Source organism: Suillus subalutaceus (genome assembly GCF_016647625.1).
Source record: "Suillus subalutaceus strain FC151 chromosome Unknown DFJ58scaffold_102, whole genome shotgun sequence".
Classification (NCBI taxonomy): domain Eukaryota; kingdom Fungi; phylum Basidiomycota; class Agaricomycetes; order Boletales; family Suillaceae; genus Suillus; species Suillus subalutaceus.
Genome location: NW_024540351.1, coordinates 72,939 through 94,681, shown reverse-complemented (window position 1 = coordinate 94,681; position 21,743 = coordinate 72,939). Strand labels below are relative to the sequence as shown.

At 48.5% G+C, this 21,743-nt stretch overlaps 5 protein-coding genes across 5 annotated transcripts; 2 read left to right on the top strand and 3 right to left on the bottom strand.

Annotated features, from left to right (window-relative positions):
- Positions 1 to 2,467: 2,467 nt before the first annotated feature.
- DFJ58DRAFT_29242 (uncharacterized protein) lies at positions 2,468 to 5,182 on the bottom strand. The gene is made up of 8 exons (XM_041379705.1): positions 4,924 to 5,182; positions 4,756 to 4,863; positions 4,680 to 4,692; positions 4,342 to 4,630; positions 3,581 to 4,290; positions 3,374 to 3,530; positions 3,030 to 3,325; positions 2,468 to 2,965 (listed from the first exon to the last, which is right to left on the bottom strand). Exons 2-8 carry the CDS (start codon positions 4,821 to 4,823, stop codon positions 2,771 to 2,773), a joined length of 1,728 nt encoding a protein of 575 aa, XP_041240700.1. The 5' UTR covers positions 4,824 to 4,863; positions 4,924 to 5,182; the 3' UTR covers positions 2,468 to 2,770.
- A 3,447-nt stretch (positions 5,183 to 8,629) lies between these two features.
- DFJ58DRAFT_706521 (aspartic peptidase domain-containing protein) lies at positions 8,630 to 10,752 on the bottom strand. Its single transcript, XM_041383732.1, has 6 exons — positions 10,401 to 10,752; positions 10,309 to 10,352; positions 10,033 to 10,259; positions 9,681 to 9,983; positions 9,457 to 9,624; positions 8,630 to 9,404 (listed from the first exon to the last, which is right to left on the bottom strand). The coding sequence occupies exons 1-6, from the start codon at positions 10,626 to 10,628 to the stop codon at positions 8,980 to 8,982; spliced, it is 1,395 nt and encodes a 464-aa protein (XP_041240699.1). The 5' UTR covers positions 10,629 to 10,752; the 3' UTR covers positions 8,630 to 8,979.
- A 1,645-nt stretch (positions 10,753 to 12,397) lies between these two features.
- Positions 12,398 to 14,397, top strand: DFJ58DRAFT_664831 (uncharacterized protein; the record flags this gene model as incomplete). Its single annotated transcript, XM_041382466.1, has 7 exons — positions 12,398 to 12,448; positions 12,503 to 12,568; positions 12,620 to 12,917; positions 12,965 to 13,173; positions 13,226 to 13,344; positions 13,402 to 14,003; positions 14,054 to 14,397. The coding sequence occupies 7 exons, from the start codon at positions 12,398 to 12,400 to the stop codon at positions 14,395 to 14,397; spliced, it is 1,689 nt and encodes a 562-aa protein (XP_041240698.1).
- A 54-nt stretch (positions 14,398 to 14,451) lies between these two features.
- Positions 14,452 to 15,293, bottom strand: DFJ58DRAFT_29099 (uncharacterized protein). The gene is made up of 5 exons (XM_041379696.1): positions 15,201 to 15,293; positions 15,114 to 15,145; positions 15,021 to 15,062; positions 14,810 to 14,971; positions 14,452 to 14,753 (listed from the first exon to the last, which is right to left on the bottom strand). The coding sequence occupies exons 1-5, from the start codon at positions 15,284 to 15,286 to the stop codon at positions 14,488 to 14,490; spliced, it is 588 nt and encodes a 195-aa protein (XP_041240697.1). The 5' UTR covers positions 15,287 to 15,293; the 3' UTR covers positions 14,452 to 14,487.
- A 94-nt stretch (positions 15,294 to 15,387) lies between these two features.
- On the top strand, positions 15,388 to 19,757 carry DFJ58DRAFT_802867 (uncharacterized protein). The gene is given in 18 exon segments (XM_041390947.1): positions 15,388 to 15,717; positions 15,770 to 15,880; positions 15,928 to 16,029; positions 16,049 to 16,063; positions 16,114 to 16,214; positions 16,266 to 16,439; positions 16,495 to 16,701; positions 16,754 to 16,952; positions 17,004 to 17,609; positions 17,657 to 18,237; positions 18,298 to 18,399; positions 18,485 to 18,566; positions 18,598 to 18,637; positions 18,690 to 18,900; positions 18,952 to 19,069; positions 19,148 to 19,251; positions 19,346 to 19,378; positions 19,431 to 19,757. The coding sequence occupies 17 exon segments, from the start codon at positions 15,489 to 15,491 to the stop codon at positions 19,376 to 19,378; spliced, it is 3,015 nt and encodes a 1,004-aa protein (XP_041240696.1). The 5' UTR covers positions 15,388 to 15,488; the 3' UTR covers positions 19,431 to 19,757.
- The last annotated feature ends 1,986 nt before the right edge of the window (positions 19,758 to 21,743 follow it).

Genomic DNA, 21,743 nt, shown 5'->3' with positions numbered 1-21,743 from the left:
TATATGACAGGCTAGACGCCCAGATAGCTTGGCACAATTGCTCCACCCGGAACCGACTCGGGTAGGGAGTATTTATGTAACATGGACCCGAACGATATTGAGACGGGCTCGGCAGGCAGTTAGTACCCTTAACCTAGACTCGTAAGTCTCACTACGTCTCTGAGATGCTTTTCAGATATGTTCTGCTCAGCCTTAGTACCATTGACCAATATTTTGTCGCGCCACTACTTTGACTTTACATAGCACGCAGGCAGCATCATCCAAATCGCAACTTGCAAGTAACCTTCCGTGGCCGCGTCACGAGCCAAATTGAATCTCCTATTCCACATCCTTGACTTTGTCCGTCCTCTGTGATATATGGCTCATGAAAGAAACGGCTCAAACACCAGATCATCGACATCTTCTGCTAGTGCTCAGCCTACTACTATTGGTACGGCTGTCTCCCTTCAGTCCTTCAATCAGGTCCCCTCATGCTTCGCCGACGAGTGCGAAAGCATCGTCAAGCGGTTCAATAGAGGAGATCTTGAAAAAAAACACAGCATGCCGCGTTGCTCAAGCAGCAAACCTCGACTTCCCGGGAAGTACAAAATAGGCGCTGGATGCTAGACCCACTTTTGCGGATGCTGGACCACATCGAGGGCGATCGCCGCAACGCCTTCACTTCGGCCGAATTCCCTGTCAGAACAGTTCAAGTAGAACCCGGAGCAGGCCCTGAGGAGCGAATTAAAGTGGATGGCTTGTCGTGGTGCCGAAGAAGACACCCCTGAACCGCCAGCAAAGAAACGACGGGTAGAACCTGATCTTTCCAACCTTGACCACCCCGATAATCATTCGCATCGTCATATTTCCCCTGATGTGCGATGCACCTGCAATATTCTTGCATTGTAGGTCCCTAATGTCCAAGAGGTCAAGCAGCGGTTCATTAATCACGTGAACTACCGTTTTTAGAGTGGGACAACATTATCACTGGTCAGCTCGTCAACCTCGACATCGTCCTCTCCGACATCTATGCAGGTCCGGGACCGCGACCGTCACTGCTGCGCTGGATTGGCTTTCCGCACGGAACTGCCTTGCGCAAGTATATTGTTTCGTGTCCCCATCGAATACTTGAACTTGATGCTTACGGAAATTACATCAACACTATGGTCTACGCACATGTCACCCCATCTCACTTTAAAATCATTAATTTGGACAAGGCAATCAGAAAGCGGGTGGGTTCATGCCGTAACTTGGAATACTCCAACTTCGAGAGATTCATGGCTACCCGCTCCTTTTACTTCTCCCCTTATGGCTTATTGCCGAAACTACATAGTACGTGGAGAGCTCAGAGGCTGAATCTAAAGGTAAAACTCCCGACAGGAAGGAGCTCTGCTGGCGTTAGATTGACGGCGTTTACACGCATTCTTCTTCATCGTGCCATCACATCCGAAAGTGCGACTTTAGCAACCACCCTGCGTGTGAGCACGAGGAGGCTGGTTGTAGTCCACGACTCTTGTTATGACAGTTGCTCCATAAACCTGCGTCACCATCACCGACTAGTCTGGATTGACTGACAAGTGTCACAGTCTTCATTCTTCACCAAGCATCATTATCCCTTCCCTGTTTGATTATCACTTCGTCAACCCCTCAAAACATCATCTCTCCTTGCTTCAGTCAAATCAAATCAAGACAAATGCAATACGTTGTTCAGCCTCCATGCACCACATAACCTACATATAGAGCAGATTTCCCAATCAATATATAGTCTTCAATCGTCAGCGTGATCTTGATCCGTTGGTAACTAAGTTAGCTTCCGACGTTTGTGTATCTTTCATGTGCCTGGTAGTCCGTATCCTGCTTCCATTTCCATTTCCTTCGAACTGCGGCCTCGTGAGCTTTTAGAGCAGTTGCGCAGCCGACGCCCATCATGCATAATATTTGATTATGTGCATCCACACGGACACTCAAACTCTCGCTGCATCTGGTCAAATGCATTGACCGCCACAGCACAACTAGCCCACCAATAACGATCGTCCACCTTTTTCTCTCGAAAGCACTCCTGAGGCCCGTCATGCATCATAGCATTGTCCACACGAACATGAACTCAAAACACTCGCTGGATCTGGTCGACTACACTAACCCGGAGTCCGAACTGCCAAGCATACCAAGCCAGCAACAAATTTAAAGACGTCCACCATTTTCTTCTTCTTCGATATACTACATAACCGTACAACAAACAAGAGCCAGACACGGTGCGACAACTACTGGTAGTGCTCAACACTAATAGTACGCAAAGAAGACTTTCAAAACAGAGATGACTATTCAACAAGGGTCTATCAAAACACAAAACGAAAGCAAAAAAAAGAGATATGACACGACATACAAATATATCACTAGATTAACAATTACGATTCGGCGTGATCGGGAATGAGAATGAGGAATGTCCAGCTTCGTGGGGGTAATGCGTGTTTCAAGTCCGTAAGGTCTAGTGTCCGCGCTGCTGTCCGTGGAGAATATTATAAAGTCCAGGCTAGATCACAACGTCCGAAGAGTACTAGGAGTCCATGAGGGTTCGTAACGAACGTGAGCGTAACAGTAACATAAGAATGCAAAAAGCGCTGTCCGTAAGGTCAAAAGTGAAGAAACAAGGCTAGGCGGGGAAAGCGTCAATATACTAGCGTGTCCAAGTCATGAGAGCCAAGAGTCCGTTAGGCCGGGAATTAAGGTTTTTTTTCTTCCAAGGTGTGCACATGGACTGCTGTTACCAAGAATTTCGCCGTCGCTAAGTGGGCTACAGCCCTGACAGTCGCTTTTGTACCTTGGCCACTGAATATCCCAGCAGGGGGAAGCGTGAGCTCAGGTTGTTCATGGCGTAAAGCATAGTCCCGATTTCACTACGGACATCCGAGCTGCTGACGAGCGGCCATGAAGACTCGATAACATTGAGTTCTCGAATCAATGTGTCCATAGCGCACGTCCAACAGGGCTGCGTCAAGAAAAAAGATTATCATCAATCATTCATTCTGTAACGCATCCTAAAAGATACTCACGCCGATGATGGGATCGAGGAACTCGTAATCTGCGTCAGCAATGTGTTTGATGATGGACACAAGACACCGCGCGGCCCGAAGGCATTTGTCATACGAGATAGGGTCGTCAGCGCCGAATGGATAATACAGATTTATCATCGCAGCGTGAGCTAGTGTGTGCGTTGCAATGTAGGCGTGTTTCTCATCAGGCACCGTGGCGTCAAGTTGATGCACTGGAATAAGGGTTGGGATAAAACGGGCGATTGTGTGTTCTAAAGTTTGAAAGTCGTCGGTAAATGTGTTCGACATGGCTAAAGCTGCATGTTGATCAGAAAGTGGTACTAGTCTGGAGGAAATGGGCCTACGTTGGTCCCAGGTTGACGCGAGGTGGTGCGCACGTTCGAACAGAGCAGATGCTTTGACACGGAGGGCCAGTGGGGAAAACCCTCCGCGGACGTTTGTGACCTGATGGTCAAAGAAGCTCCGAACAGTATGGAAGCTGTGCAGATCATCGATTTGACCCTGGGAAGGGCTAGTCAGTCTATGATCTACCCACTGATAACGTAACGTACTGCTACATATTCTTCCATATCTTGCGGCCACGGCATTATGATGGACGCGTATCCATCTGACCCATGTGGAATGGTCACTGGTTTGTGAAGTACCACCGACCAACACCGATCCAGGACAAATACCTGCCAAAACGTCAATATGCGCTCGCCCTGCTCGATAGCGTCTTTCGGGGGGTCAAGTTTGAAGGGTGAAATGGAGGCTGTGGTCTCAAATGATGATGATCGATTAATTATCGTTCCGTGAAGACCGCATTGGATAGCCAGTGATGCAGCAGCGTTGGCATGGTAACTGCCTTCCAGTGCCCTTCCGTTTGATAGGAAGTACACAGATAGAAGACAGGATGCTTGGATGACATCAAGCAACCTGTTTTGATATTGGAGGGCATCGCTGAGGGAGTCGAGAGCTCGACTCAAGTAATGAGACTCGTGCGTGCTAAGAGGGCCAGGCCTGGAGATAAAGCATGCCCACAAAAAGATGGCATTAGTGAGGACAGGGTGATGTTGCTCCATGACAGGTCGAGTGAACGATTCTCGTAGTCGACCCATGTGTAGACCAAGGAGGGACTGACGACAATGTGAAAAAAAGACGTCTACGAGAGTCTGAGCGAGCTCTATTGTGGGCTGTGGTTCCTCATGATAGATATCCGTAAATGGCGTGGGCGAAGGTGAGGGGATGCCCTGTATCCAGGAGCTTTGAGGGGAATTATTTGCTGTAAAATATTTGAGATTTAATGCGAGATAATCACAACGGATCAACACACCGGAAGGAGAGAAGGAAGACACTGAAAGCGAGAAGCCTGTACTTGCCGGAGAACCGGTAAGGGAAGACGACGAGCTTTCTGAGCGGCCATGACGATGCGGATCGTGTAGAGTAACGGATGGTGAGGTGTACTCAGGATCCTCGAGCTCTCGTATACGCTGTTCTAAACGCTCAATATGTTCACGGAGAAGTTGGGTTCTCGTTTTTCCCTTTCCATCGTCGTACTGACAGGCGTCATGCTGTTTTGCACGAACACATTGTTGACAGGCTGGTTTGCTTCCGTCGCATCTCTGATGATTTCATTAGTGACTGGCATTCCCTCATAGGACGATGACTCACCATCTTCCTTTTTCTGGACAAGGCGCGTTTGAGCATGGTTAACGAATTTTAGTGAATGATGGAGTAGAGAAAATACCTGCAACGCAAGCATGCTTTCCCCCTCTGCAGAGTTGGCGGGGGCGTGGTGGACTGATTACTGGCCATTATGGGAACGGATACTAAATATACACGAATGAGAGTGGATCTAATGGGTGAAACCGCATCAACGAGCTGCGGAGTACAGGCGTGAAGAAGACTGACATACCAAGGAGCCGTCGGGATGTGACCTCAGGAGACGCTAAAGATGAAGAAAGAGAGGGAGTATGAGTACTCCAGGCATGAAGTGAACAAGGAAGAGCTAGTAGGGGGCGGTGACGAGAACTAGTCAGAAATAATTTACTGGGAACGCATGAACTGTGTGTGCTCAAATAGTTCCTGCAGCCGTGGCTTGTCTGGTTGATCAGATAGCAGAGCCGCGTGATGTCGGACAACCTTTGACTGGTTAGTTCCGCCGGAGATCCAGGAAACTTCCGAGGTTTTACGATCCCGACAAAAGTCGATGATCCATATGCTTGGGCGGTCTTTGGTGGCTGTTTGTTTCTATTAGGATCGTCTGCTGGTCAAATCTCACAACGGTCTTCTTATCCCGTGTCCGTCATCTTAGAGGTTCAGGACCTCCTATAAATCTATCAGACTTGGTAAAGATCCACACCAATATTAATATGCTGTGTTTTGGCTCACAAGGTCAATGTCACCCGGCATTCAGACAGTACGGTCTGGAATAAAATCCGACCGTATTAATCAGTAGGTACTAGGTAAGCACAAAACAATGTGGTAGTATCTTCACTAAATTTCACCTCCTCTCGCAAACAAGCGTGACGAGTCGCGCGAAACTATTATCTGACTTCTGGCTACCAAAATCCGCCAAGGCAGATTGGTTCTTCGTCACCCGACGGAATGAAGCAGGGTCGACCATATTCGCCACGTTGTTTCTGGTCATAGTCCGCGGAATGGGTAACGACCTACGTTTTTGGGACATTTCAGGCAACCAGCCCTGCAATATTGATTCTTCAACTCTCCCTTCACGTCGGACTGGGTGGCGCTAAAACATCTGTGCAGACAATCCATCTTACGACACCCCAGTATCTCCTTCTCCACTAGATCTCTCAGGTCATTTCGTTATTATCGTGTTCGTCGGTCCTTTCATCTTCCCGGTCCGGAAGACAAGATGCAGCGCCTTGGAACGTTTTTGTTTGTCCCGTGGACTCTTGAATTCAAGCTAACTGTCAAGGCTAAGCCAGGAGATGTCATGTTGCCAGAAGCTGTGCCAATTTGTCTGCGTGTCATTCGTCTGCTGGAGATTCTCCTCCCTGCGCTCCCAAAGAAGGCAGACCTCATACCATTAACATCAGACATGCCTTATGTTCAACTTGATCTTGCGTACTTCGCATCAGATGCCTGTTGATCGGTAGCTTGCACCAGCGCTCTTCCTCGATCATGATGAATTGTTCACTCCGCGAGCATAGTTTACTACACTGTCCGTGATACATCAACCATCATGTACTGGCCTTACAAATAATTAACGGTTCAAGTTGGGACACCTGTTAATAAGGTGCGCCTCAGTCCAGTGCAAGATGATATTGAATCAACTTACACCAAGTTTGGAGTTGCGCCAGGCGCTCAAGCTAAGGTTTGATGGTGTACCTTCACCCCCGCATAACCTGCCATCCTCGCGTTCGCATAAGCTACGACGCCCCAGTATGTCGTTTGCCTTCTGCCATATCATGATAATCTAACCCTTCATAACCGACGTTGTTATAAGCAAGTTATGATCGCGGGTAACTTTTTTACCGGGCTTATCCTCTTCCCTGATGACGTCAACAGATTTCGAGGCTCCGTTGTTCATTGCATGGCCTTACACAGCTCTTTGATCGAGCATAATTTATGGTCGGGACTGACCGTAGCCATGTTGCACTACCATATCTGCCAATGCAAGATGTTGAATTTCACGGCATTAGCTTGCACTGGCAAGTCAGCCTGAGAGCGCTCTATATTTTAAGATTATACAGACTCGTCCTGTCTGACCTGCCTTTTACCCGTTGATGAGAAAATATATGTCCCCCATCGTTCCCAGTAAGGATCAGGGTATACACTGCCTCGAAAATTTCATCTCAAATCCTCAACCTGGCCGCATCTTCTTTATAAACTGAGCTTCGAGTGCACAGGCGCAGGTGTCTTATCTCCCCGAGGACCCGTCTATATTCCGTACGTCATTGATATCACATTCAATCCCTCGGTGCAAACTCAATATCCCCATTTCTTTAGCGTTTAGGTTATCCTCGCCAGCACAAGTCTGGGGCCGCATATCGGCACACTGTATTCGTTCCTCTGTGCTTCTGTCCGCACTACGTTCTAGCGCACATCGCGTACCTTCGTCCTAAGGTCAGTTGGTCCAGTACCGCAATCACAACCGTATCACCGCTGCTATCAAGCTCGCACGACGGGTAGTGCCTGTATCGCTCGGTGCCGTGCACACACTAAATACCACCTCGCACCATGTACTAGTGCTTCCATCCTCCTCGATACGTTCGGTTCCGGTGACATTGATCGGGGACTAAATCGCCGTCACGAATACAGCCATACCCTGAGGAACCTATAGTAGTCGTTCTCTCCCAACCAGCAATAGATAAGATTGCGATCCTCATTCGACCCCGGGTTTTGCCCCATTGAAATCCCTGCTCAGCATTTACCCTGACATAACCACTGCTCTCACAGTGGCAATTCTACACCTCAAGACGTTCGGTGCCGTACGTTTCCCATCTCGTGCGCCGTGCTTGTTAGGCTGTTTTGATCTAGCTCGGAAATATAATGAGAGGAATTCAGCTTCGAATTCTTTTGTATTGTGGATCTTTTGCCAGCATGCAATGACTATTAATATTGTGGGGACATTTCCAATCCCTCTTCGCGGGAGGTATTGCCGCATTTGCAACGTCGTGGCATTATATTTTCATTGATAGGCATCTACATATGCGTTTGTCGGTCACCGATTACTCTGAATCTCAGGGGTGCTCGCTTCCTATTGCCTCGGGAATTTAAATTTCGTCAGGAGTCCTCGACTTCTTGCGCTGAGTGCGCAAGTAAATTACGAAAAGCTATATCTCCACGCATGGTATTTCATAGGAATTACATACATCCTGCTATCAAAACCATACAAACGGATCATAACGCACATGTCGCTCATTCGTGGTAGATTGAAGTCGTGAATTACCGGATGGCTTAAATTTTCAAGATAACAAGAACTTCGGGAAGGTCCCTCTGCTCCAGAGTGTCGGACGATCATGATGGCTGATGGTACAGACGCCGTGCCGCCGGAGCTCTACGCACGATCACATTTGCAGCCTGGTCCCTGGATGGTTCATTGATGATGCCAGCTTGAACCAACTGTAAAAGCGTAAGAGATGTCCCGCCTGACTCAGTGAGAGCATAGGTGCCTTTCCAGGCACGCTGCGCGGAAGTTGTCCGCTTTAATTAATCTTATGTACATACATACAAACATGATCAGTCCGCTGTCATCGTGTAGGACTGGGGTAGAATTCGAACCTCCAAGCTTTATTTATAGAAGAATGAATGAACTGCCCTTCTGATACTGATCAATCAAACTACTGGAGACAAATAGCAGAAATTATCTCAACACCCCATTGAGAGGAACACTCCGCGACGACAAATCCATTTCAATATCGATACATGGCCTCACCTATCGACTCGGGTGCTGCCAGTGAGTTGCTAGAGACGAATCTCTTCATCCGTTGATCGTGCGCGTGAGGAATAACCGGTAACCAGCGATTGCAAATCCAATGCAACACGTGTATGCAAGGCCTCAAAATCCGTTGATCGTGAGGAATAATCACCGAGTGCACATGTACGAGCAAGTTGCGCTGAGTTAACGCTAGACGAATCAAATACCTCCACATCCGCGATACGTGTAAGTTTCTTATCATGAACCCTGAGCTGGTAGAAGCGGATAAAATCCCTTGACCGTCGATGTCCAGCGACTGCAAATGTCATACAATACATACAACCCACCCAGTAAGTATCTATACCGCAAGAATCAACCATGATAACTACAGCTTACCTGAAGAAAACCTAAAGAAAAGAACGGACGTGAAAGTGTAGCGTTAAATATCCAAACAACGAGCGACGTCAGACCCTAAGTAAGTAAGTATACGAATGTGCACGAGTATCCGAGTTGGGTAAGCAGACTCTGTATGGTATCACAATAATAGGCGTGGGTAATACTGTGTGGTATATATAATCTCTTTCTTTAGAGTAAGAGGGTGAAGCAGGCTGTCACAGATGCAAGGAGGGTGAGTGTGACAGCAATATTCGTATTAGTAGATGCAGAGCCGAGGAGGGGGTTGCTTGATGAGGTAGCTGTCGAAGACACTTGCGAGGAAGTACCGCTCGTTGAAGGGCTCGCGCCATTGGTAAGCTGTGCAAAACCGACGGCAGCGGGGTTCGCACGGAAGACGGAGTACACGTTCTTGAGGAACGTGTCACCGACGATCCAGGTGGGGACGTTAGAACCACTGCCAACGCTGTTGCCGATGTCAAAGATACCACCAGCACACATCTCAGTCGTAGAACCCGAGACGGAACTGTCTACAGGGCCGATGTTCATGTCGGCAGGGTTGATCGTCCAGGCGGAACCGCCAAAAGATATGGTGACTGTGACATCAGTGGTACAAGCTATAAATAGATGAGTCTCTTGCGTGTCCTGCAATGTACAAATCATACTGACGGAATGCGTATAGGCCTTCGTATTCTCCCGTAAGCGCCATGGAGCCTGTAACTTGGGCCCAAACATCTGCGGCAACGGTGTTGGGTGCGGCGATGAGGGTAGTGCCTGTGTCGATGGCAGCAAGAGTACTGGATCCGACACTGACTGTTTTGCTTTGCACAGAGAGCGCTGCACATTTATGACCGATCAGTAGGCTGATGATATAACAGAGTAAAGGAGCTAACTGTTAACATCGAGCAGCCAATACGATGGCGAACCAGCTAGGCTCATGTACTCGATAGAGCCCTGGTACAAACTCGAGTTTGTTCCACCGAGAGTGAGGGTGCCGCCCGGGGCAGTGTCCATAGCGGCTTGGTTGATATAGCGTTCAAGGTAGAAAGAGAACAAGGGTTCTGAGAGCTGGTTGGCATTATAGAGGGCTTGCCAAAATGGGGTGGCATTGAGGGCAGAAATAGTGTTGAACCCGAGACCCATGATACCTGAGAGGACACTATCGAGCAAGCCGGATGTAAGTGAAGAAGCAGCCACTGCGACAAAAAATAAGTCTAGATCTAACTCGACTCGGGATAGACGTACGGAGTTCTTGCTGGGTGATGGTGAAGCCACCGAAGCTGACAGTGTCTTGGGAGGGAGTCCCTTTGACCGATCCTGAGCCATAAGTAATTTGCAGGGAAGAGCCTGATGACTGGTACGTCGAGGATTTTGTGGTAGTAAACTCAGTTGACGCGCAAGAGCTACATGAGGATGTTGCAACCCAAAGGTCGGAAGAACCGGTGTCGAGAATAAGATTGAAATCCTGTGCCCTTGAAGACGATGAGCATTTGTGAATGGTGTTTCAACATTGTAACTTACGGAGTCCCAATGCTCACAACACCTGAGTAACTGGAGTCGTTTAGCTAATAAAATTATTATACGCAAACTAAATAGAAGTCTGAATTACAAACCTCATCAGTGATCGGAATTGTAGCAGTGTTTGCTCGCTTCGAATTTGGGGCATTTGTTGGCTGATAACCATATTTTGCCCGCAGTGCTTTCACGGCTTTCGGCAAGTTTGCGACTCTGTTTGCTTGACTACGTCTGACGATTGGGACATGAATAACACCTGCATCTGGCTGGGGAGCAGCGAGAGTGAATGGAAGGAGTGCGACAGCCACAAATAGTAGGGAAATCATCGCGGAACGTGATATGAGACAGAATAAAAGAGAGAGTAGTATTTAAACACAAGACTAGCTTGCGTGAGTCGCTTTTACAAGGAAACAGAAAACTTGTTCTACCAGTGCGCGCGGTGTAGGGCTGTGCAAAGTTCCGATAATATCTTGGCATTACACACGCTTAAGGTTATGACAACTTTGTTCCCACCCATCTGGGGTTATCCTGGGGGACAGTTCCCCGAGAAACCCCCTTATTTGGGGTGCTTCTGACTTTCTCACGGGTGGAAGCTCACTGTGGCACTGCCACACTGCCGCCAAAAATAATAGTTTATTATGTAATAGTCCGGACGGACGGTGTAGACAACGGTGGTCTTCGTTAAGTAAGCAGCGATTTCTACCCGGGTTTCTTTTCCACGGGGGGCTTGCTTGAACTCGTGATCAACTTAAAGCTCGTCAAAAGGTCAGTCATGCTGCAGATTTAATGACAGCGGAACTGCTGGAGGCCTTGGACTTTAATTTTAACTCTACGCGGTTACAATACGCTATACAAAGCAACGTGTCAGATGGCACAATGATATGTCATGATCGCGCGACAACTCATGGTACACAGCCCAAAAACCCGGCTGCAGGCAACCGTGACATACGCTCTAGGACGTACTAGGTATACAAACCCGCTCACCGGCTCCTGGTGTAAGCACTGATATACTATTCTGCTTTTTCTATCGATCAAGGTCAGCCTGCACGTGTCCGCATCCTTCATTCTATCAACGTTTCGTGAGTCCTTTCATTCCCGTCGCTGGATCTTGTCATAAATTTCACTTCAATGAGTTCCCGTTCCATCACATCCCAAGGAAAACATTTCCCCAATTCATTGCCAACCCCGACTCGACTCCTCTGTTTGTCCTGTTTATCAGTGCGCAGTATCTCTCGCGCGTGCGTGTTAACGTTGTGATCCAGAATAACATGGGGGCCGCGTGATCATTATTTTGGTTTCTTCTATGTCATCTTAGCCTTTATTGCTATGACGCTATATCCGCATTCTACCAACGTTTCGTGAGTCCTCTCAACGTTCCTTTCATCTTGCGATGAATCAGCGACACATGCATATGCATGTCAGATTGCAGGTCGAACGCACGCCGCAAATTTCCCGGCGATTACATTGCTTGGCATCTCACTTCTCCGTTTGTACCATCTCTCGCCCGTGCACTCGCATGTTCTTGTTGCTTTCGAACTTTCTCGGCCGATACCTGCACTCTACCGTGACTGCGCAGTCTTTGTATTCACGGTCCTACTAATAGATCCTACTGGTAGTTATATGTTCGGACCCCACGACACAAATTAGGGGTCATGGTAATAATAACCAAATAAAGATACGCGACCCTCCATTTATCCAATATGGAAGGTCCTTTGCTGCGTGCATCAAACGCGTGCTGGACGATTGTCAAACCCATTCATCACATCCAATTCCCTGGCTCATGAAACCCTGTCCGCACAGACACTAAGTACTAATCCACAATGAAAAGATCCCAAGACTCCGTATCGTCTCCTCCAAAATCATCCAATCATAAAAAAGCTAAGGTAGCGCCTAACCAGGTAGTCCATCACGCGAACACAGCACGCGAGGATCATAGCACTGGTGATGGGGAATGGACCCGCGTGGAAAAACGCAAGGCCAAAAAGAACAAGAAGGTTGAAGCCAAACACGATGTGTGTCTTATTAGTGCCTTCCTTTGTCGTCCACAGCTTTTTTTTGAATGAGATATATGTTTTAGGCACTGATGCCCAGATTCATGTATGTGAACGGTGAGATTGTAAAGAGAAAAGATGCTGTTCATATAAACGTGAGTTCTTTGTCTTTAGGAGTTTGGGGCGGATTGACGTTGCGTTGTCGTTAGGATGTTCGAGATTTGATATTGCACATAGTCGCAGATGCACCTCCGCCTAACTGGGTCAAGGTCGAGGTATGTCTTCAGGTTTCATCTCTGGATCATTGTTTTGACCGTCATCTGCAGCATCCCCGATCGATCGAAAAAGTCGTAGCGCTCCTCATACCTGGAATTCTTCCTTCGACTTTGGCTCTTCCTCCTCTGCCGACCTCAGCCACCGCCAACCCAAATGTTCCACTCTCAATCCCTCTCCCTGCAGAATCGCACACTCCCATTCCATTCATCGCATCTACTTACAGCCATGCATGCCCAACTCGTGCTCCGGGCGATCAAACTCGGATGTATTCCGTTCTTAGCGAGTTCTTCCAATGCCAGGTCACACCACAAGAGAAAGCCAAGAGACAAGCACAACGGGCTAGTATGTGTGTTATATATGACATTATTGCCGAGGCTGACGATGACCTCGTGTAGCACAACGTGCCTTCGATAGTACGCCGGCATTGTACATGCTTACGTTGAAAGAGATGATAGAGAACGAATATCCGGTTCCTTCGTACATGGCTGATGTATTCGAAAAGGGTCCCGGTTGGATCGAGACTCCAGAAGTATCGGAAGAATCACTGTTGTTACTCCCAGCAGATAAGCTGGAATCAAAAATATATGCTATCGACTGTGAAATGGTGCGTGGTCACACAGCTGGGTGCAGGGTCGCTAATTCAAACCACACCCTAGTGCTTGACAGAGGACGGCAAAGAACTTACCAGGGTTTGCATGATCGATTACGAGAGCGGAATAGTCGTTTACGACAAACTCGTCAAGCCTCCCAAGCCAGTCACCGACTACATGACCAAGTAAGTGGAACCTAACATCTCATGATCAGATCCAGATTCTGAAATGCGTTATCTCAGATGGTCAGGTATCACAGAATCTTTGCTCGCATCGGCTACGACAACTGTGGCTGAAGTTCAAGCACAGATTATGCCCATCCTCGCACCAAAAGATGGACCGATATCCATCCTCGTCGGACACTCCCTTGAATCTGACCTCCGCGCCCTCCGGATCTGCCACCCGAGGTGTATCGATACCGCGGTCATATACCATCACCCACGTGGCCGGCCGTTGAAACCGGGACTTGCGTGGCTCACCAAAAAATGGCTGAATCGCGAAATCCAGACGCGGGGTGATAGCGGACACGATCCCGAGGAAGATGCTCGGGCATGCATTGACCTCCTGCGGGCGAAGCTGAGATATGGTCCAAGCTATGGGGAGTATAAGACTGATTTTGAGAGCATATATGAACGTATGGGGAGGGCAAGCGGGAGGGGAGGACCAGGGTCTGTACGGAGCGTGGTGGTGGACCATGGTAACCCTGGTGTGATGCATGGATCAAAAGCCAGCTCGAATGTGCCGTGTACCAGCGATGAGGAAGTACTGAATGGGCTGTTGCAAGCTATTCCAGCACACGAGTTCGCATTTGGACGGTTTACCGGTGTTGCAGATGCACTGGGTTGTGAGTACCGTACAACTGCTCACCCCATTATACATACTTACGATTCGTAGGGCTAACACCAAAGGCGACTGCTGCAGAGACCCCGGTTGTCACCCCAGCAGAACCATCGCCCATCGTTCTCGCCAACGCCCAAGCAACCCTTAACAACCAGCTGGTCACCCTCTACACATCTCTCCCTGCACGAACTGCATTGATTATCTTCACCGGCCACTCAGATCCCCGACGGATGGCCAGCCTAAATGCCAGGAAATCGGCATTTGAGTCTGCTATTAGGAGCGGGAAGAAGGCCGAAGACATTGACAAGGCAGATTGGTGGACAGCTAGTGATGGGCGGGAACTCGAGGAGGAAGTTGAGAAGGCGAAGAGGGGACTGTTGTTCTTGGGAGTCAAGTGAATGCAAGGGATGGGTTTGATAGACTTGGCGGGTTTTCTTCCTTGTGCATGCATTTATACTCTGGCATATTCCACCGTTTGATTATGTTGGTCATTCGTCCCAATCGAGACCCAGCACTCCTTCTTTCCCTCCTCGTACAGCAGCTTCCACGGCTTCTGCGAGTTGCCTCAGCATCTTGGTGTCTTCGTCCAACTCTTGAGGTCCCAATAAGTCGTTCTTGAGCTGCCTAGTGTCAACTCCAAGGGCGCGATGTAAGGCATCCTCTCTATCTGCACCTCTGAGCTTGTCTATGGAAGTGAGGAGCTCTGGCAGACGAGGATTCGACTCCAGGGCGTGACGCACAGCAGCGGAAGTAGCTAACAAACGGAGATAAGGTTGAACGCAGGAAGGAAAAGTCGATGAATGGACATACCGATGGCTTCGTATTGGTGAAGTTGTATTGGCCGTGGGTCATCACGTTTCAAGGGGTCGGGATATGCCGATTCTTCGGGTACGTATGGCCAATTGAGAGAAGTGAGAGGGCGTAGTGGCTTTGGATCATCGAGAGTCTCTTCTGCGGATGAAGGTGGTACTGCTAATCCTCTGTTTGAGCAAGGGGTCTAGAATGGAAGGAGGGGAATTACTTTCGCGAGTCACAGCTGAAGTTTCAGTAGAGCCGCAAGATTCTGTGGGGTGATTTTTGGATGAGATCTATCTCGGGTGTGTTTTTGTTATACCTTTGTGGCGTTTATAGCATCCAACAGAACAGCTGAACATTGATATCAGCAAACGCTTTGAAGCGCGATGACACGGGGTTAACGCACTAGACGGTTGCTCTGCATTTTGCGCATGTATATTTTGATTCGGTTTCGTTACAGACATGGCACAAGTTGCGGGATCGAGGGGGCATCGTCGTCACTTCCGAGTCAAGCTTTAGACCTAAACAATTTGATTTTGATAACCACGTAGCACGTGACCACTACATCCACAGTGCCTCGGATGTTTTACCCGTCGAGTTTTGGTCCGTCATTAACTTGCTCTCCACTACTCAAGCTGCGGCAGCAGCGTCACTCGTTTCATTCTTCGACTGTAACTAAAACAACTTTACAAGGATGGAAGACGTGGTATATGTAGGCAGCGGAAGGTCAATCGACATCGAGCTTGGGGGACAAGAAGTTATCACCATCGATCTTGACAACCTCGATCCGAACCCGGAAGATGTATTGGACCTTTTGAAGGAGGGCCAGTGCAGAGTCTCTGTGTGGACAAAGTTGGCTGGCGAGTACTGGCGAAGGGGCTACCTAGCAGCCGCCGAAAGAATAGCTCATTCGGCTATTGAATGTGCGTCTCCGAGTTCAAGTTGGTTGTGTAACTTACCCGAACGTATCTACAGCATTACATGCAAACGGAACGACGGCTTCATCTCCTCCAATATACGCACTTCTTGCGAATATCCAGATAGCTCATGCTCAAAAGGCACCCAAGTTGGTACTTTCAGAAGCTCGTGAGCTCCGTCAATTTCCGCCTTAGGCGCCACTGAACATGTCATAGGCGAGGATAAACTGACGAATGTGCGCCCAAAGGAAGAATATTACCAGCAAGCTGCCCAGTATCTCAACACTGGTGAGAGGGCTGCTGCAGAAGGTGGTGAGGGTGTGGGGCGGAACTTTAGCATTCTTGACTCGAGGTATTGCGCTCGTTTCATCTAGTCTTTGAGTAGCTTACCACATTTTACAGGGATACAACAACTCGCGACGAGGTCTATGGATGATGCCATGCGTTCCTTTGAGGGTGTACTGGCTGAGAAACCCACTAATGTTGTGGCACTCCTCGGAAAAGTAGGTTTATTGCCTTATGATCCTAGGCAGTTGGTGACATCTTGGTATCAGGCTCGAATTCTCTATGCTCGACGGAGTTATCCTCAAGCGCTCAAACTATTCCAACAAATTCTCCAACTCAACCCGCGCTGCATCCCTGACCCACGCATTGGTATCGGACTCTGTCTATGGGCAATGGACTATAAATCGAAAGCGAAAGCGGCATGGCAACGAAGTTTAGAAGTTGTAAGTTCTGGCTCCAAGTGTGGGGTAGCATCACACAGCTCAACAAATTCCATAGAATCCAACAGATTGGCCGGCGCAGCTTTTGCTCGGACTCGAGTCCATCAACGCTAGTAAGACCGAAAATCTGAGCGAGAAAGAACGTGCGCAAGCCTTCCTTGCCGGTACAAAATTCATAGAGAAGGCTTTCAATGCCAACCAAAAGAGTGCTGCCGCCGCCAATGCACTTTGCGAACTCTTCCTCAGGAAGAATAGCTATAAACGAGTACGTGATTCTTCGTCTCCCTTCGCGAACGCACTTCATATCACGTCATTAGGCTTTGAAGCTTGCGGAGCGCACCATTCAGTTCGCAGATACCCTTACGTTGCTAACAGAGGGAAACCTCAGAGCTGCTCGAGTGCTACATGCAGAGGGCTCTCTCAAAGAAGCCACCAAGTATTACACGACAGCCACAGATGGCCAACCAAAACACGTTTTAGGCGCCATCGGCATGGCACAAATGCAGATCCAGAACGGTAAGCTGACTTGGACAGAGAAGTAGAAAAAGTATCTCATTTCAGTTTCAGACGAGATAGCTGCAGCGATCCACACCCTCGATCTTCTTCTGCAACCTCCAAATCCTCAGCGTTCCGTTGAAGCAATGGTCATGCTCGCTTCCCTCCGCGCACACCCTCGTCCAGGAGTTTCGAGCTCAGACTTTGCTCAAGAAAAAGCTAAAGCCAGGGAACTATTCGATCGCGCTATCAAAGCTCTCGAGCAAGACGACTCACGTACAGCCAATGGTCACGTCCCGCAACACACAGCCAGTTATATCAACGACGATTTGGATATGCATGTTGAAATTGCACGGCTTTGGCAAGAAGAGAATCTGGACCGGACAACACGGGCCCTTAAGGAGGCACTGAGGCTTAGCGAGGCGAACGAACAGATCGACCCGCGGCTGCTCAATAATATGGGTGCCCTTCAGCATATGGAAGGCAACCTAGCAGAGTCACGGGCCTTGTACGAAGACTCACTTACAAAAGCAGCAAGCTTGGGCCCGGATGTTGGAGAGGGGATGTCAACATCGATGTTATACAACCTCGCACGGGTGTACGAGGACGGTGGCGACGTTGCAATGGCGAAGGAAGCATACGACAAGCTCTTAGCCAGACATCCTGAGTACGTCGATGGTGAGTGCAGGTAAAAGCACTCACGCCTCTGTCTGATTGTCTTTTAGCCAAGGTTCGACAAGCGCAGATGCTAGCTGATCTCAATCAGTCAAATGAAGCGCACGATCTCTTAAAACAAGCCATGGCGTCGCAAAACAACAACCTCAATCTCCGCGCGTTCTACACCTACTTCCTCATCCAAAGTAATCTCCCGAAGCCTGCCAAAGATTTCGTCTTTGCTACGCTCAAGGACCACGATAAGCATGACGTTTATTCATTATGCGCCGCTGGCTGGATCCAATATCACCAAAGCCGGGAAAGTCGAGACCCGAGTCCGAAGGGATTAGAAGAGCGAAGACGTGGTTTCCAGCGCTCTGCCGAGTTCTACGATAAAGCGTTGCTCTTAGACCCGCTCTGTGCTTTTGCTGCTCAAGGATTGGCCATTGTGACCGCGGAAGATGCACTCGGGTCCTTTGGAGGTGGTCCATCTACTTCTGGTGGAGACGATCCACAAAAGCGAATGAGGAACGCAAGAGACGCCCTCGACATTTTTGCCAAGATAAGGGAATCCCTCAACGACGGCAGCGTGTACCTGAATATGGGGCATTGCTATTATGCTCGAGACGAATTTGATCGGGCTATTGAAAGTGTGAGTCTTCCATGGTCTGTCTCACTGTTTTACAGTTGGACTGACATGTACGCACTCTAGTATGAGACAGCATCTGTACGATTTTACAGTGGCCACAATGTTTCTGTGCTCCTTTGTCTGTGTCGAACGTGGTACGCAAAGGCTAGCAAGGATCAGTCATTTGTTGCTATGAGTACAAGCGCTTAAATATGCACAAAAGGTATGATGATATTTCTATTTCACTTTCATTGGAACTAATTTTTGATAGGCCCTCCACTTACAACCAAGCGACAAGGCCATATTGTACAATATCGCCATGGTTCAACAAAAATCTGCAGAGCTGCTCTTCGGTCTCAGCCCGTCGAAGCGTACCCTGAAAAGATCTGGAGTGGGCAATATTGCAGGCCGGCCATGCGCAACGGTGAGATCATTTAATTGACAGTGTCGTGGCTCAATTAAATGCGCTTCGTTAGATTATTCGCTTCTCTTGCCGCAGACTCTGCCTCCGTTGTACCTTACAGCCGTGATATCGCAGACCAACGTAGGAAATACGGTGAAAGTATGCTAAGAAGGGGAGACGAGCATCTAGCGACACAAAAGGAGTTCGAAGCTGAAGCACAAGCGAAACTCGTGGCTGCTAGACTGAGGAGACAAATGGAGAGGGATAAGTTGGAGGCTATTGAGGTAGGCCGCGTTCGGCTTCGTTCACGTTCTATCTCTGACCTACGTTCGCAGCAAGAAAAAATCGAGGAACACCGCCGGCAAGCGGAAAAGCTTGCAGAAGAGCGTCGTAAGGCGAGGGAACAAGCTCAGGAATGGACGAGGGAGGTTCAGATGGAGAGCGAGGAAGAGCGTGAACGGAAATCCAAGAGGGGCCGCTAAGAAGGTCAAAGTTGAAGGGGAGAGTGGAGATGAAGGGGCTGAACCTAAGAAGAAGAGAGAAGCGGAGGCAAACTCAAAAAAGCTATTGATCAGGATGTCGACAACGAGCAGCTCTTCAGCGATGATGAGGTCGATAGCAAACCAGCAAAGAAGGTATGGCATTTTGATTTGGCTTGATTGCAAATACTGAGCTCCTTGAATTAGCGTGTCCCGAAAAAAACGAGTCGTCAGAGATGATGACGACCAGGACGCTGTTGGAGGACCACGCAAAAAGCAATAGTACGTGAGACATCTAAATTTCTCGAGCTTTTGCTCATTCTCTCTCGCCAGTAAAAAGCAAGGAAATTATATCGGACACGGACGATGAGGAAATGTCATGATATCGGTAGAGTCTGTCTATATTGCTTTAGTTTGTGTTGGGCTCCTGTCGAGCTACGCCTCGCCATCTTTCTTTGAAGCTCGGAATCGCTCCGTGTATATACATATATCCTGTATCATACTAATCCGAAGTGAACGCCTATCTTCGTCTCTTCTGTCTTTTATGTAGCTCAGTTAGTAGCTAGATTAACAAGAACAAGAAGCCGTATTTTAGATGTAGCTTGTTTGTTGTCAGTGTTTATGTAATTTATGCTTATTACTGTCTGCACCCTTCGTTGACCATGATTTTTTAATAAATTGATCAGAACTCCCGAGTTCTACCCACTACTATGCTCAGGATATAAAGCATTCAGCCAGCCATGTTCCTATTGTGTTCCCCCAATCTTAAGAGTTGTTATTCAAGATCCCCCTTCGGAGATTCCACATCACCTCGCACAAGTAATGTGTTTCATTCACCCCGAGGACAGAGAGGAGTCAGCCGACAACTTATTCTACATACTTAGTAGTAAGTTACTGTCGGAGGGCTCATTGACTTCCAAATGAAAGATGACTACTAACCACCAATCAGGAACACAAGACAGGTAGTAGTCTTACCGTCCTCCAAATTCAGTTCAAATCAGACAGACTACAGAACACGAGAACAAAGTACTTACGGCGACCTGTCCAAATGTTGCCATGGAAATGTGATGGTGGAAGATGTACATCGCAGCAGTGTCGTCACTGCGTGGGTGTTTTATTTGTACAGCAAGTACTGTGAACCTATAAAGACGAAGATAACGGATGCAACATGCACCTCAATAGACAACTTGAACGATCATTTGGACAACTTCTTGATTTCCAATCTTTTCCTATTTCAACTATCAATCGCGCCTCCCAATCATCAGCGGTGCTCATCTGTGAGTGACAATCTTTCGCAGGAAGAGTCGAGGTAATGAAAGTATAGCCTACTCGTTGACTAGTATCTTGTATCCTTGTACAGATCCAACAGCGAACGCACACCCATCCCGAAGCCGTTGGCAGGATCGATTTGCTTGAAACAAGTTATATCGTGAGTGATGCCTCATGCTCGTCTGTCGACAAGGGTTGAGATCACAAAGCAGATAGGGCAGTCGAACTCACCAGCAACCTACGCCCCTGAAACTTGCTCTGATTCAAAGAAGACCCAGCCGAACCGCTCTCGCAAACATAGTCTGCAATTTTCTTGATTGAGATCCCCGAACGTCCGCCATGTCTTCTGAAGAAATAAAGCCCAACAAGGCGATGCGTGGCCATACCGACCGAGTGAGAGGTGTTGTGCACCTGTTCTGCGGGCAGCGCATCATCACATGTTCAACAGATGGTTCACTTCGATTATGGGACTTGGAGAGTGGTGCACAGATAGGCGAAGATTGGCGAGATGGGGGAGCGGTAATACTGAGCATAGCATTGTCTCCAAACGGCCTGACCGTTGCAAGCGGAAGCAGGGACGGGACAGTAAGCTTGTGGGACATTGAGAAGGGGAAGGTCATTGCCAAATGGAAGGAACACACTCGAGCTGTGAGATCAGTGTGCTGGAGTCCAGATGGTGAGCAAGTTGTGAGCGGAGGCTGGGACGGGACAGCCAGAGTATGGGATGTCAAGAGCGGCCGCGGCAAATCCGTTCCGGGTCTAAATCCAATAGAAACGGGGCACGGGTCGGTGCTCGTGGTGAGCTACTCGCCTAAAGGAACAAAGATCGCGACGGGAGGAGACGCATACAGTGGAATCAAAATCTGGGACGCAAAGACTGGCAAGCTGCTCTGCACAGTTGATATGCGACACCCAGTGACAGTTTGGAGCTTGGCCTGGACATCAGATGAAGAGAAACTTATCTCTGGGTTTGGGAATGGCTCAATTCAGATATTCAACACTGCTACATGGCAGCCCATTGATCGGTATGGTGACATGCATCATACACACAGGCACCTTGTCAATGCCATCATTGTATCTCGCAATGGCCGACTCTTTGTGAGTACATCATCGGATGGCACAGCACGCCTCTGGAATCTCGACACAAACCACCTCAGGCTAGTCTATTCCCTCCAACACAGAAGTGACGTCAAATGTGCAGCATTTTTCTGCTGATGGAAAGCTGCTATCCACGGGTTGTGTTGATAAGAACGCGTACGTGTGGGACATTCAAGCCATCCTCAAAGCAGCTGGCTTAGAATACCTCCTGTCCATACCTGAAGTGGGTGTTGACATGTCACTCATGGTCTCACTGACAATCCTGATATCATTTGCTCTTA